Raw genomic sequence first — 15,009 nt, 5'->3', positions numbered from 1 at the left:
TTTGCCCCGAAGACACGTGGAAAAAAAACCTGCTTTGTGTGCAACGTGGGTGGAATGGTATCCTGACACCTACTTATCGGCAGTGTTATTAATCCTCCTGACGGGGGATGTGGGGACGAAATGCATTTGCACATGCAGAGCTAATGGGGTGGGCATGCGCTCTGAACATGGGGCACACAAGCAACCAGTCAAACTGACAAGAGAGCAGGGAAAGCGAGAGCTAGAGAGAGCGCAAGTTGGCCACTTTAATTGGCCAAAAGAGGGCCTCTGTTTTGAAGAAATAGTTTTGGTTCTAGCTTGGTCAGGCTTGGTTTCCATCCACCTGTCCGTCCATCCATGGCAGATCTGAAGGGGTCATTCCAGTGCATAGGAAGATGTTACATGCATGAGGACCTATATGGTAAACTATACGTTTACTTTAAATTATAGTACTTAAATTAGAAAACCTTTCTCACTTATGGATCTTCTTTTTTGGACAATTTTGTTGTTGGCTGCTTTCCATTACCCTGAAGAAGCTGCTCAACATTGGACACAGGTTGTTCAGGGTGGACCTTTTAGCTGTTTTTCTTTCACTTTGGAGCCCACAAGCCAAAACCCATTTTGCCAAGTGCTATTGGAACATTTGTGGACGTTACGAGACCCCTATCATCAAAATCAAGGAGAAAATCTAAATATATTTGCAGTCATGTACTTCTGAGTTGTGACAATGAAATAAAACATGCAGACACGATGTAAGCGAGCATCCTAACCGTTTGTGTATGTTGCAACGCACCCATTGCACCTTTGGTACCATTTCTCTACAAAAGGAAGAGAAAAATTTAGACACTAATTAAACAACAGTAATGAGTCTGCATAATTAACAGGGACGCTCTTTTTATAATGGCAATTTCGGATAGCAAAACAGGCTGCTTATCAGAGCAGAAGCGGGGTCGTTAATGTCCCTTGGAGACGGTGAAGAGAATGCCACCTACAGTAATTGGTTTCAACCCCTGCTCGGGCGCTTGGCAACCAGTGAACTCATGAAAAGAGAAATCAGGTGTTAATTAAAGACACCCAGATGGAGCGGGGAAAGCAGTTAGGTGGAACGGGGTGACAGTGACAAGCCAGCGGCTTCCCATCATGTCACTCCGAAGTGAAGCGCTGGCTCTCATTCTCAGCCACATCCAACATCAGGGGGATTTGCCTGTGTTTAAACACAAATGTGGGGATAACAAGGTTGTCAAAATATTAGCTCGGTCTGGACAGGATCACACAGTCTAAATGTTTAAAGGAGACTCTCCAGTTTTTCCACTGACAGCTCATGGAGTTTTTTTAATGGAAAACATTTTGATTTAAATAAGTTACAATGTTATTAATGGTCTACGGTTTTGATGGGTTGGGTTCATCAATCATTTTAATAAGATCAAATAATAATGGCTGATTCGATATTGTGTTTTTTTATCCGCCTGTCTCATTTCCATTTTTATACGTGAGTCCTGCTTCTTCATTCTTTGTTTGTCTCCTTATATACACATATGTTAAGTACATAACTCCACATGTGTTCATTCATAGTTTTGATGCCTTCAGTGAGAATCTACCAACGTAAATGGTCGTGAAGATAAAGAAAACACATTGAATGAGAAGGTGTGTCCAAACTTCTGGCCTGTGCTGTGCATACATAACGTGCATAAGTTTATATTTACTTATTGCACCTGCATTCTTCCTGTTCCTGCACATGACTATTGAGTACTGTGCTAATGTTTTTACTATGAATGCAGTTACACAAGCAGCCAAATTATTTTGTGATTATAATGCAGAAGCTTGAATAAACAAGTTACCCACAGAATGCTTATGAGCTACCACATAACTTTGAAACTGAAATGACAAAGGCAAAGATGCATCTTATACTGCTGATTTAATAGATAACACAAGGTAGTTGAAAATTTTGCCCACATTATCAATGCCTTTATTCAATAAAAAGAGTCTTACTGTCCTTGTACCTTCTGATTATAAGTCGCTCCGGATAAGGGCGTCAGCTAAATTCTGTAAATGTCAATATGTGAAGGTCACATGCTCCTATCAGCAGTTATTTTCTACTGTGATAAAGGATCTTCATTTAGGCCAAATTGTTCAGATATCTATATTTTCACAAAAGTCTCATGCGAATCATATGAAAGGAAACATGGCAATATAAAGTATCAATATTTCATCATTAATACATCACTTGCTCAAACCATCTTCTTTTACCAGTGGTGCAGCTGTCTCACAAGTAAACCTGGGTTTATCCTGACATCGTAGGTGTGTCTAGAAAATGGATGGATGTATTATGCTGGATGTATTTCATGCATTTGCAGATCGTGCAGTAGAACATCCCAGAAATGTGAACAGCGCAGGGTAAAGACAGTAAGCGTGATTTAAAAGAGCTTTAATCTTGGGCTCTCTCTTAAATGAGATGACACTGCAGGGATGAAGCTCTTGGCAGCTCTTCGTTGAGATGGACTTCCCATACTGATAAGAGGCTCTCACTAGTCTTTTGGCCCAAAACAGTCCTTGAACGAGGCGCGAGTGCGCGAGTGTTCCAGATCTTATGGCCGCAAATAGAGATAGCTTTGTCTTCTCGAAGTGTTCATTAGCGAATCTGTGCTGAATGCACACACCGACCACCATTGTGTCTGACAGGTCAAGCAAATAATTTGTGCAGTGCCCACAAATTTGATCTGGTTTGGTATATGCAGAAAAGCACTACAACCGAACTGTTCTCACCACTCGCTGGTGAGAAGAAGACGTCTCACATGCTGTGAATCTAATCTGCTCATCCTTCCTTACATCACTGACTTCAGGGTCAGGGAAGGATCAGCCTGCAGGAGAGTGCTTTCCAGCTCAGGAGGTACGTTCTCTCAGTTTCGAGTGTTTACGCTCTTGTTGAATTCAAGCACAAACTGCTTTCTGAAGAACATGCAACTGACGCATTTGCCTGGGCACTGGGGTTCACCTTTCACGTCAGGGTCGTAAAAAGAGTTCTTGAGTGCCCGGTGGCCTTCTGCCATATTTACTCAGAAAATACTCATTCAACAGCAACCGATGGAAAAAGTGTAAAAAAAAAAAAGTCTGCCAAATAATTTCATTGCAGATGAAATATTCACAAACAAGGCGTTGTGCATGCTCTGATTTACAACACACTCTTATTTTCCAATTACAGAAGTAAACATTTGAGAAAAATCCAAAAAGTATTCCTATTTAGTCGTCATATCGCAACACACACTCACTTATTCTTTCCTTAGCCCTTAAAGGACATTTTGCTTTTTTGCTTTTGCAATCTCTCCCTCTATGCCTCCCCTTGTCCCATCCCTGTCTTTTCTTCACCCACTCACCACAATGGCGGAACGCAAATATCAGATCATATCTACTTCAGACCTGGTGCCAGTTCTCCAAGGCCTTGGCAGCAGTGAGACGTGGGCAGATGTCCATCATGTTGCTTCACCCTCTTCTGAGCCCGTCCAAATCTGGGCATGGAACAAGCGTTGTGGCAGGAGATCGAGGTGCCATGCAATGTTGAGACGGGGGAGGTGGTGAGGCCACGTGTAGGCCCAAGACTGGGGCCTTACGACACTCTCATTATTAGGCTATCATTATATGCATTATGTCTGAGAGGCTCACTCCACTCAAATTCTGAACAGGAAGTGAGAAAGTTATCATTCACTGTGAAAAAATTCCATTTTTTTCTTCAAACATGGAATCAATTTTTGTGTGTTTTACAACTTGGATAAAAACATTTTTAATACTATTTAATTTCAAGACTGCTTCCAGCCTTGCCACTTATTTAGTTAGAAGTAAGAATGTGATTTATTTTCCCAAAGGGTCGCATTTTTCATGAGACAATATAAAACCGATGGGAGAAGGAACAGAAACCGCGCTTGGAATCACGCTTCCCACTGGCTTTCCAGGGATAGCAAATGAACATCACTTCTTCTGTTATTCTGCATTTAGACCTTGAACAACGGTCTGAGACAACAAAACTCGGCTTTGTGCCAATAAGGAAGAACCAGCAGACCTTGACATGATGAATACTTGGTTAAATAACTGATGGCAGGAAGACAAAACAGCTTCATGAGAAGATACAGATTCTTTGACATAGAATTCACTATTCCACTTGCTAATTGCAAGTTCTACAACATCTCTGTGGCGATTATATGATATTTTCACAATAACAACACGCATGATGATTTCTGCACCTTTGAAATTAAAATACTGTAAATACACTGTAGTAAAAAGCCAAGAGCATGATGAACAAAAAATTCTGCAGTAGCAGCTACAGTCATGGCTTAATACCAGACGCCAGACCTACTTACAATCAGTAGTTACAGGGACAGTCCCCCTGGAGACACTCAGGGTTAAGTGTCTTGCTCAGGGACATGATGGCATTAAGTGAGGTTGTAACCTTCTCGCTTGTGGACTTCTGGCTTATAGACAAGTGTGTGACATACTAGGCTACTAATTCCAACCCTTATAATGATAATTCATGATGTTTTTTTAACGTAATCAATTCCGATGATAGAAAATGTGTGTGTGTGTGTGTATGTGTGTGTATGGCCGATGGCAGTTTTCCCAGGTTCTCAGTTGTTAGCGCCGTAAAACTGAAGCTATGCAGATATGAAAACAAGGCTAAATATAGATCCTCCCCCACGACTGGAAACCTGTCGAGATCTTCCAGCCTTCCAGCTGCAGAAACCAAATGAAGTCATTGTTGTTGTCGGATCTGGCTCGCCAAAGAACGACTACCGAGGCGCGTCATTAAAGTGGATTGAACCAGGTTCAAAGAAATCGGATCCTGAGAAAAGCGGGCGCGATAAAAGACCAGCATGAGCACACCGCTTGCATGTCTCCCTCTCGCTCTCTCTGCCTCGCTCCCTCGTGCTCACAGTAGTTTCCATTTTAGAGTCGGCGGCCTGCGTGCGTTTTTGTACTCAGTGAGCCAAGCAGCCTTGAGCACTCCACAGCGCTCAATGGCGGCTCTCGGAAAACGCAGCGGCCCACTCCCACCTTCCGAATGAGCTATTACCATCAGAACACCTTCGGAATCGAATTCCTGACGCCTTAAAAGCTTTCCACTGTAGGCCATTCATAATACGTGAAAGAAAAGCTTTTCTGTTGTGGACTGGGCTCTCAATGCCAATCCTGGCAAAGAGGCCCAAGGCAAAGAAGCTCATCCAGCCCCCTCCTTCCCCTCTAGATGTTATCAGTGATTGTTAAATAAATTGAACTGAAATCCAATTTTTTTTTCCGCCCCCCGCATCTCTTTCCAGGGCCATGTGGTGTGAAGTAAAGTTCTCTGGACAGAAGAATGGGGATTCTGAAGTAAAACCACAGAAATGCCACATCCCGCAAGGGGCAGAATAATTGTTTACACCCCGCTACCCCTTGCAGTGTGTCTCTCATTCAAATTCAACTGTTTGTTTTATTCGTCCCATGTGCAAATGCTACAGACATGTTTATAGTGAGGCCAAGAACAATCTCTAGTACAATAAAATATTAAGAAAATACATACATAATAGCCAGATAGGGTTGCACGGTCCAACATCACAGCCAGGTTCAGTGGTTTCTCTAAACTCCTTGGAAAATGCCCAAGGTAGTGATTTGTTGTGTGTGTGTGAGTCCCCACCCTATGCCCAATGTCCTAAGATGGACTCCAACAGCCGTGACCCTGATAAGGAATAAGCTCTCTCGACACATCTAACTTAACTTCAATATATAAGAAGTTCAGACACATGCCTATGAACCAGAAGACCCAGGTTCAAATCCCACTTATTGCCATTGTGTCCTTGAGCAAGACACTTAAACCTACATTTCTCCAGGTTTTTTGGGGGTGTTGTATGTTAGCTCAGTAGGGGACTTTTACTCTTGACACAGTCAAAACATCAAATTTAAGACATGCATGGATTAAATTTAAAAACTTTGCTTTGCAGACAGAATTAATTATGTTCTTGATAAAGAAAGATATTACTGCCATCTGCTGGTAAAGGAAGGAATAATAATAAAAAAAGTGAAGTGATTGTCATTGTGAAACACTGCAGTACAGCGACACAACGAAATGTGTCCTCTGCTTTTAACTCATCACCCTTGGTGAGCAGTGGGCAGCCATGACAGGCACCCGGGGAGCAGCGTGTGGGGACGGTGCTTTGCTCAGTGGCTCCTCAGTGGCACCTTGGCGGATAAGGATTTGACACAGCAACCTTATGATTATGGGGCCGCTTCCTTAACCTCTAGGCCACCACTGCCCTATTGACACAAAACACAACACAAAACATGTGCATTTGCTTAAATTAGTGACATTAATAAATTAGAAACCCCCCAAAAATCAATCCAAACAAGTCACACACATGCTTAACAAATATAGTAACTTTATTATGTCAGTGTAAAGTCCAGTGTCACATTCATATTCCACACAAAAAAAATTGGGGTACCTTCACAGTTGTTGGTACTTTATTGATGCCTTACTAACCACTTTTTATCCTTGCCTCTTACACCAGACTACCAAATGGTACACTTAGTCAAAGGGGACAGAAAATCATATTGAGGAAGCTACCCCATTACATTCAAAACTAGTTTTCAAAATGATAACCACCAAATAATTCAAAGTGCATTTAGTACAACAATTAAATACGTTAGGAATAAAAAAAATTAAATAAAGGCAAATAATAATGGTAAAAGAACCATACAATATATATTATGCTTATATTATAAATTATATTATAAAGAGATGATGAAAAAAACACCTGGTCTTTTATACTCACAAACTATATTACATTTAATCAGTGTTCCAGCGTTTTCATTACATTTTGATTTGATAAGCTAGCCCACAAGTTTAATTTGATTTCAGCAAAAAGGCAGATTTGCCCAGCACAGTGAAGCTACTGATGAGACAAGGACATCATTATCTTAATTCATGCCAAAATATTTCACAATTTTCTTTTCATTGTTCCCTTTTTTACAGTTCGGAAGGTAATGCAGAAGGCACATGAAATCAGACCAATTATAACTTGCTTATCCACAAGTCAAGGCTGCGTTGGAAGTAAGCAAGGGGATTCTCCACGTCAAAACCAGTCGTAAACGCAGGCTTTTTCTCAAGTGCAACAGCAGCGACGACTATGGCCAACAGCGCCGTGAGCCCCCATATCTCCCGCCGCTTGCCTGACGCGGGATCCAGGTACATGAAGAAGTGCACAAATCCCGGTAGGGTGGCTAAAGCGTAGCACGTGTGCTCGTGCGCTTGCGTGAAAAACCCCAGGGGCACAGTGAACACGTCGCTCACTTCGTCCGGATTGGGACGAGCACGGAAGGATTCCTCGATGAACGCCACAACGGGTGTTACCAACAGGCCTCGCTGTGAACAAGAGACAACCATCAATTCTCTGCATGTCCTGTACATGTGGCAGAATTGACAATAAAGCTGACTTGATTATGCAGAACATCAGAACAACCGTAAAATCCAGTCTACAGTCGTGGCAAAAAGTTAAGTATGACACAAGTACTGGTTTTCACAAGTTTGCAAATATTCCAGAATGTTATGAAGAGGGATCAGATGAATGGCAAAGTCCCTCTTTGCCCCAAAAATGAACTTAATCCCAAAAAAAACATTTCCATTATCCTTGAGTTGCATAAAAAGGGCTTCACAGGCAAGGATGCTGCTATTAGGATTTCACCTAAATAAATCATTTATTTGAACCATTTATCGGATCATCAAAAACTTCAAGGACAGAGGTTCAAGTGTTGTGAAGAAGACTCCAGGGTGCCCAAAAAAAGTCCAGCAAGTGCCAGGTCCTTCTGGTGCCACCAGTGCAGAACTTGCTCAGGAATGGCAGCAGGCAGATGTGAGAGCATCTGAAGAGCAGGTGAAGATTTTTGGAGGATGGCCTGGTGTCAAGAAGGTTAGCAAAGAAGAAAATGTAGTGTCATTGGAGTGCTGATGACTGGGGTAAAATCATTTTATCTGATGAAGCCCCACTCCAATTGAAAATTGGGTCTATGGCCAGGAAACTCTCTGGACCTTAATCCAACTGAGAACTTGAGAGAACTGAGAACTCCAAGCACTGATTATGTAGGAATAGGTCGCCATCAGTGAAGATTTGGCCCAGAAGTTGATTGACACCATGCCAGGGCATTTCAGGGGGAAAAAAAAAAAAAAGGCCCAAAATCTTTTCTTTTTACTATTTGCATAAACTTGATGTAGTTGTCAATAAAAGATTTTTGAAACTTATAAAATGCTTGTAATTATAACACACCACAGAAACGACAAAAAGATGTAAAAACACTGAAGCAGCAAACTTTGTGAAAACCAGTATGTGTGTCATTCTCAAATGACTGTAGGTGTGTTGCGTGAGTAGGGCTCATACTGTCTGAGTATCCCTGGAAACCAGTGGTCTTCGTTTTAACCCTGCAACTACATTAAATGTATTAAAGTGTGAATTAGAGTGAAAACAGAGACGCACCTTGGTTACCATGGGCCAAAGTCTGCAGACCACTTCCACCTGATCAGGAAGAAGACCGATCTCCTCTTCAGCTTCCCTCAAGGCCGTTTCAATCTCATCTCGGTCCTCTGGTTCGTACTTCCCTCCAGGAAAACACACCTCACCCGCATTGCTCCTCAGCTGAAGAGATAAAATGGCATCTCCATGAATTAACATTGGCTTTGAATTTCTCAATTCTTTTCAAAATAAAACGGCAACCATGACCATAACCCTTACCCTATAATCTCCGGCTTTCACAGTTGTCAAAGTACATGACGATGGGGTGGTAGTAGCCGAGTGGGTAACACACTCGCCTATGAACCAGAAGACCCAGGTTCAAACCCCACTTGCTACCATTGTGTCCCTGAGCAAGAGATTTAACCCTAAGTTGCTGCAGGTGGGGACTGTCCCTGTAACTACTCGCTCTGGATAAGGGCGTCTGGTAAATGCCAGAAATGTAAATGTATGATGTGGATGATGTACCTGGAGTTACACATGCAGTCTGACCCTAGCTGAAAGGCGCTATATTAAAAACCATTCAGTCTGGAACTTTTATTTTGAAACGTGGCATACATACGTAAATTGAACGAGCGTTTGAATTGTGTGTGTGTAAGTTCACAGAGCGTACGAGGCTTTGTGAAAGTGCACATTTCTAGGTGTTTGATGATGGCTGAGAGGAAATCCAGTCGAACACCGAACTCGCTGCCGACGTTACTGAGGGTCTGTTGGAGAATGAAGGTCCACGCACCTGAGGGGACCGTACAGTGAGGAGGACGTGCAGCTCCCCTCCTCTCACAAACAGCGGGATCAGCACAGACGCTTTTGGCAGAGCGGGCAAACAGGACAGCGAATTCCCAACCTCGAACCTTCTCAGAGCTTCTTTGGCCTTTTCTTTAGCATCCATTCTGCACATGGAGTACGCGGAAGTCCACACGCTCGCTAGCCATAAGTAGGCGCGGAGGTGGAAGCAGTCAAAACTGACCCGCGTACAGAACACAGCATGTTGTATCCGTTTCAGTTGGTCCTATTTTTGATGTCGCGCCATATTTCTCAGCAAATACAAACCCCCTCGTTCCTCCTTCACCTCCACAAACAACAAGCGCACACACCCGGAAAAGGTCGCAAACGAAACGTGACGTGACGTCACCAGCACCGCTAAACTTCTAAGTTGCCAAGTCGGTTAGATTTAAGCGACATTTAGATTCTAATCAAGGTTTTTCAAAAGAAGTTAAGATATCACAGAGCAAAGTGCAGTATATACGATATTATTACACTCAGACTCTATACTTATATTATGAATGGTTGACCACTTATCTAGTTAATGTCATTTTACGACACATGTTACAGTTACTTATTATTTATTTATTGCTGCACTATTAATACTGTTCTGTTCTTATTTTCTCTTTTTGCTTTGAGCATGCTTTTAGGACAAAATAATGTCCCTCGGGATAAATAAAGTGTATTTCTTAAGAAATCTTATTCTTATTGCTATCACGAGATCTGGCAACAATGCAAATGCTGCAAAAGTCTTATTTTCCAACATTTTCTTTATTTTACTTTATTTTTTTGTGATAGTGCTATTGCTTAACTGTTGCCTCTTCACCTCACGAACACCAGAGGTATTGGTGGACATTGGCCGTTTCCACGGACGCCGAGGCAACGGACTTCTACAGACTGACCCCGGATCAGCGCGAAGTCGGGCGTCCTCGGCCGCCGAGGCAACAGACTTCTACAGACTGACCCCGGATCAGCGCGAAGTCGGGCGTCCTCGGCCGCCGACACGCCAACAGGAAGCGTGTAGGAAGCAGAAGCAGAAGCAGAAGCCCGCACAGCACCGGCCGCCCGTTCCAGTCCGAGCCCCGGAGCACCGACGTTTAAAAAAAAAAAAAAAAAAAAAGCCATGGGCGGTGCGGCCAGCCAGCTACCGAAGGAAATGGTGTCCGAGTATCAGGTAATATAGTAACCCCGACCGACAAACTGTTCCCCAACTAAACCCAACCAGCGCGGCGTTAAAAACACGACCCTCGTGCAGTTAGCTAGAAACTTGGAATTTCCATTAGCCAGGAATTACTTTTCAAGCAAGAAAAGCGCGATGTGGTGAAGTAGTTGACGTTCGTTCTTGTTCAACCTTGGCAGGAGCTGACGTTTTTAACCAAGCAGGAGATTTTGCTGTAAGTATGTTCCTCTTTCTTAGAAGCCGTCAATGCCTTTTTTCTTTCTTGTTTTTTTTAGAAAAAAGTAATTGCTTAAATTCTACTTTTTAAAACGTCATTAAATGTTTAGGTGACGTGGTGACAACACTTCCTTGTCAGGAGAAGTTTGAGAACTGAACTCTACCCTCTTATCGACTCGGTTTAGCGTGTTGTCAGCGTCAGTGAGATGGGTGGATGGGAGATGATTTTTTTTCTTTCTTTCTGGGTTTTTCTTAAGAGCACACAAAAGATTCTCAGAACTGCAAGACAGGGACAGTCTAAGTTCCAGGGTTCCCATGGAAAAGATCCTGACCATGCCAGAACTTAAGGTGAGAAGAGTTTCCTCCCGGCGTGAATCTTGGAACAATTTGATCCATGTTTTTCTTGTACGTTCTGGCTTGCAGTCTAATCCTTTCCGGAGAAGGATATGTCACGTTTTCTCCACGTCGGAGCCAAACGATGGAAGCCTGACCTTCGAGGATTTCTTGGACCTCTTGAGTGCCTTCAGCGACTCTGCAACGTTGGAAATCAAATCCCACTACGCGTTCCGTATCTTTGGTAAATCGTAGTAAATGCTGACTGGCGTCGTGTTTGCTCTTTCAACTGAAAAAATGAATCACGCGATTGATTGATTGATTGATTGATTGTGCCGGTGCAGATTTTGATGACGACGGGACCTTGGATGCGGGCGACCTGGAAAAGCTGGTCAATTGCTTGACCGGTGACACAGACGAGACGAGGCTGAACCCTGAAGAGATGAGACAGTTAATAAAAAATGTACGTCCACTGCATTTAACGCCCTGTACTCCCTGCACGGTGCTCAGTTTTTTTTGCTATACCACAGATCCTGGAGGAGTCTGACATCGACAAAGATGGAACAGTGAACCTCTCAGAATTCCAGCATGTTATTTCCAGATCTCCAGATTTTGTCAGGTGAGAAACCGTTGTGACGCATGTTAAGGAAATATAATTTTTGTCACAACAACCAGAAATAAACATGAATGATATTTAGTGAGGTGTTGGAAGTACCAGAATTTACACAATCCGACTTGCACATTAAAGTATAATGAATGAATGCATGTAACACTGACAACAGCCCAATGTTTTATTTTATTCTTTTTAGCTCTTTTAAGATCGTGCTGTGAGGATCCGCGGCGACAGCCACTGTAGAGCTACGTGTAAATTCTTTTACCTTTTACATAAAAAAAAAAAATAATAATAATAATTTGTACCTTAATATATTTCTATGGGTTTTTTTATGATTTCTATTTCCATGGGGGAGGGGGAAACTTTTTTTCCTGTTTTGTCAGAGCAATAAATAAGCTTTTTCATGTTATGTACAAAGTATTAAAACACGGAAAATAAGGTTGAGTTCGGTTGTTTAATTTATTTACACACACTACAGTCAGGCTTCCATTGGGACGAACCAGAACAACATGAAGGTTCTGGACGTGCAAATGCAAATGTGTTCCACTGTCCACACGTTACATCTTCCACGTGTAATCCACGACTGGAGAAGAAGTCCACACGCTCAGCCTGGTCCGAACTGCACGTCCCACCTTGTCCCAGTTGACCATACTCACCTAATCGTGAGGATTACAAGCTATTACTAATATTATGACCACGAGTTATTAAGTACTGCCTACTCACCCCATCCCCATGTGTAGAGATCGCCTGTTCCTGGAGTGAGACAAGCGTGTTTCAGATGGAGAAGAGGCCTTTTGTGTCTGACGGTCAGCGGTATGAAGGCGGGCTCACCTGTGACAGCAGCGGTGTGGCGAGACCCACAGCTCACCTTGCAGATTTCTGATACCTGAGGAATGTCCAGCAAGGCTGGGAAGGCTTGAATTGAGATGAAAACACCATGGCTGGACTTTCCGTCTTCTCCTCCAGGCAACGTGGTGTCTAATTGGAAATGACAGATAATGTACCGTGTTTTCATTTCAATAATAGCGATGATTGAAAAATTTTGGACGCATTCAGCTCACCCGTTGCGGCCCGAGTCAAGTCTTTTTTCAAGCCACGCGATGGCAGGCCAAGCTGCCCACTCTCGTTCCACCCCCAGACATAAAGATCTCCACCAGCTGCCCACAAGAAATGAAGTCATATCCAGCACACTTCTTCACAAATGGGTTTGAACACCAGAGAAAAATGTTAATGTCTCACCGCTGATGCAGGCAGAGTGCCAACCACCAGCTGCCACGCTGCTCATGGGCACGCCCCACAGGGCTTCCAAAGCTCGAGGCTCTTCTTCTGGAGACAAGAGCCCATGTCCCAACTGACCGTGGCTGCGTGAAAAGTGAAATCAGCGAACACTTAAGATTCCTGCACAAAATTCAAGAGTCAAGATCGGTTTATTGTCAGTACAACAGTATACACAGTATACCGTGTATTGAAATACTGTTTCACACAGACCCCCCATAGTGCAATCAAAAGAAAATTATATATACATACTAACTAAAACTTCAGCTTAAATACTGTACAGTATCTCTATAGGAGAAAAGTAGAACTTTTCTGTGCAATGAACAAGTGGAACAGCACACAAATGGACAACATCATGTAGGATGCTAGTAAGTGGATATGTTGGATATTTCAAACAGGACACACAAGGCAAAACAAACGTGCAAACTGTGCAGGAATGTGCAAAAATGAGGTGCATACGGCTGGAAGTATCTCACCTTCCTCGGCCCCATGTGTAAATAGTCCCATCTGCAGTTAGGAGCAGAGCATGTTCTGTTCCCAACGCCAGACTCACAGCACGCAGGTGGGGCGCAAGAGAGCGGAAAAGTGGCGGTTTGGACGCCACGTACCCCTCGGAGACCAACGGCAGGGAGACTGAAAGGCCTGCAATAGCATGCAAAAGTGGGGAGATTTAAAAAAAAAAAAAAAAAAGAGACTGGAATGGGCCATGAAATATTCAGATGTGTGTTTGAGCACGGGCAACGTTGCCTGAAGGATCCTGCTGCCTCTGACATGCGAGTGTCGTCTGAGCGTCAGTGCAACTCCAACACTCCACTCTGTCTGAGAAGCGGAGTGTCACGTATCGTTCCCCGATCTGGGCATCCACACACCCCTGGCTGTCGGGCACATGTCCTCCAGCGACGCCAAAACCGGACAAACACACTTGCCGGTCACCTGAAACACATGACACAGAAGGGCAAATCGTAACAGTCTCAAGTGTGATTGCTGCAAACCCTTCTGTCCCCTGGCTCTGGCCCCCACTTCCCTTACTTAAATGCATTCAAGTTTTGTTTTACACCGAAGGAAATTACAAATATTTTTATATATTAAAATATATATTAGGGAATCACACACACACACACACACACACATATATATACACACACATACATATATATATATACATATATATACATATACACACACACACACACATATATATATATATATATATATTTTTTTTTTTTTTTTTTACGTATAGTTCAGATATACAGTACAGGCCAAAAGTTTGGACACACCTTCTCATTCAATGTGTTTTCTTTATTTTCATAACCATTTACATTAGTAGATTCTCACTGAAGGCATCATAACAATGAATGAACACTTAAAAAATGTACTTAAAAAAAGTGGAGCCCTGACCTCCACAGTCACCGGACCCGAACCCAATACAGATGGTTTGGGGTGAGCTGGACCGCAGAGTGAAGGCAAAGGGGCCAACAAGTGCTAAACACCTCTGGGAACTCCTTCAAGACTGTTGGAAAAGCATTTCAGGTGACGACCTCTTGAAGCTCATCGAGAGAACGCCAAGAGTGTGCAAAGCAGTAATCAGAGAAAATATTTTGAAGAAACTAGAATATAAACATGTTTTCAGTCATTTTTTGTTAAGTACATAACTCCACACGTGTTCATTCATAGTTTTGGTGCCTTCAGTGCGAATCGGCCCTGTATTCAGAAGTAATTATTTCCCAACAGATCGTCACTGCGCTCACCTTTCACTGAAAACGTGACAACGCGACTCCAGCTTGCTTTCAGACGGACGCCGTCGTGTTCCCCCCTCTCTCCCTCCGATTCCCGAAAGGGAACATTCACTTCGGTGGGAAAAGCGACTTTAACCTGCGGGCAGTCGCTGTCGCCAGCAGGAGCATCAGCCGGGTTAATTTGGCCAAACGCATTGAAACCAAAGCCAAACCAAGTCATTTACAAGATCGCCCGGTTCAGGCAGCATTCAAAATAATGTTTAAAAGACCGACGAAGATAAAAGAGGCAAAATAATGTGCCCTGTCAGCTTAGAATTGATTCTCTGTTTTGATTCCTGCTCGGCGCCATGCTTCCGGCGCGCGCATGCGCACAAGGCCTTACATTTCACGACTTCG

At 43.1% G+C, this 15,009-nt stretch overlaps 3 protein-coding genes across 3 annotated transcripts; 1 reads left to right on the top strand and 2 right to left on the bottom strand.

The window, feature by feature from the left end:
- Window positions 1–6,355: 6,355 nt before the first annotated feature.
- On the bottom strand, window positions 6,356–9,790 carry LOC114767106 (peroxisomal coenzyme A diphosphatase NUDT7-like). Its single transcript, XM_028958650.1, has 3 exons — window positions 9,232–9,790; window positions 8,466–8,624; window positions 6,356–7,360 (listed from the first exon to the last, which is right to left on the bottom strand). The coding sequence occupies exons 1-3, from the start codon at window positions 9,394–9,396 to the stop codon at window positions 7,010–7,012; spliced, it is 675 nt and encodes a 224-aa protein (XP_028814483.1). The 5' UTR covers window positions 9,397–9,790; the 3' UTR covers window positions 6,356–7,009.
- A 475-nt stretch (window positions 9,791–10,265) lies between these two features.
- On the top strand, window positions 10,266–12,046 carry LOC114766950 (calcium and integrin-binding protein 1-like). Its single transcript, XM_028958332.1, has 7 exons — window positions 10,266–10,434; window positions 10,620–10,654; window positions 10,914–11,004; window positions 11,080–11,233; window positions 11,334–11,452; window positions 11,520–11,608; window positions 11,799–12,046. Exons 1-7 carry the CDS (start codon window positions 10,384–10,386, stop codon window positions 11,818–11,820), a joined length of 561 nt encoding a protein of 186 aa, XP_028814165.1. The 5' UTR covers window positions 10,266–10,383; the 3' UTR covers window positions 11,821–12,046.
- Window positions 12,043–14,969, bottom strand: LOC114766949 (RCC1 domain-containing protein 1-like). The gene is made up of 8 exons (XM_028958331.1): window positions 14,626–14,969; window positions 13,625–13,810; window positions 13,354–13,519; window positions 12,842–12,963; window positions 12,664–12,759; window positions 12,434–12,580; window positions 12,326–12,355; window positions 12,043–12,258 (listed from the first exon to the last, which is right to left on the bottom strand). The coding sequence occupies exons 1-8, from the start codon at window positions 14,831–14,833 to the stop codon at window positions 12,062–12,064; spliced, it is 1,152 nt and encodes a 383-aa protein (XP_028814164.1). The 5' UTR covers window positions 14,834–14,969; the 3' UTR covers window positions 12,043–12,061.
- Between the last annotated feature and the right edge of the window lie 40 nt (window positions 14,970–15,009).

Source organism: Denticeps clupeoides, chromosome 17 (assembly GCF_900700375.1).
Source record: "Denticeps clupeoides chromosome 17, fDenClu1.1, whole genome shotgun sequence".
In the NCBI taxonomy this organism is placed as follows: domain Eukaryota; kingdom Metazoa; phylum Chordata; class Actinopteri; order Clupeiformes; family Denticipitidae; genus Denticeps; species Denticeps clupeoides.
The sequence above is the reverse complement of the archived record's forward strand: the minus strand, read 5'-3'. Positions and strand labels throughout refer to the sequence as shown.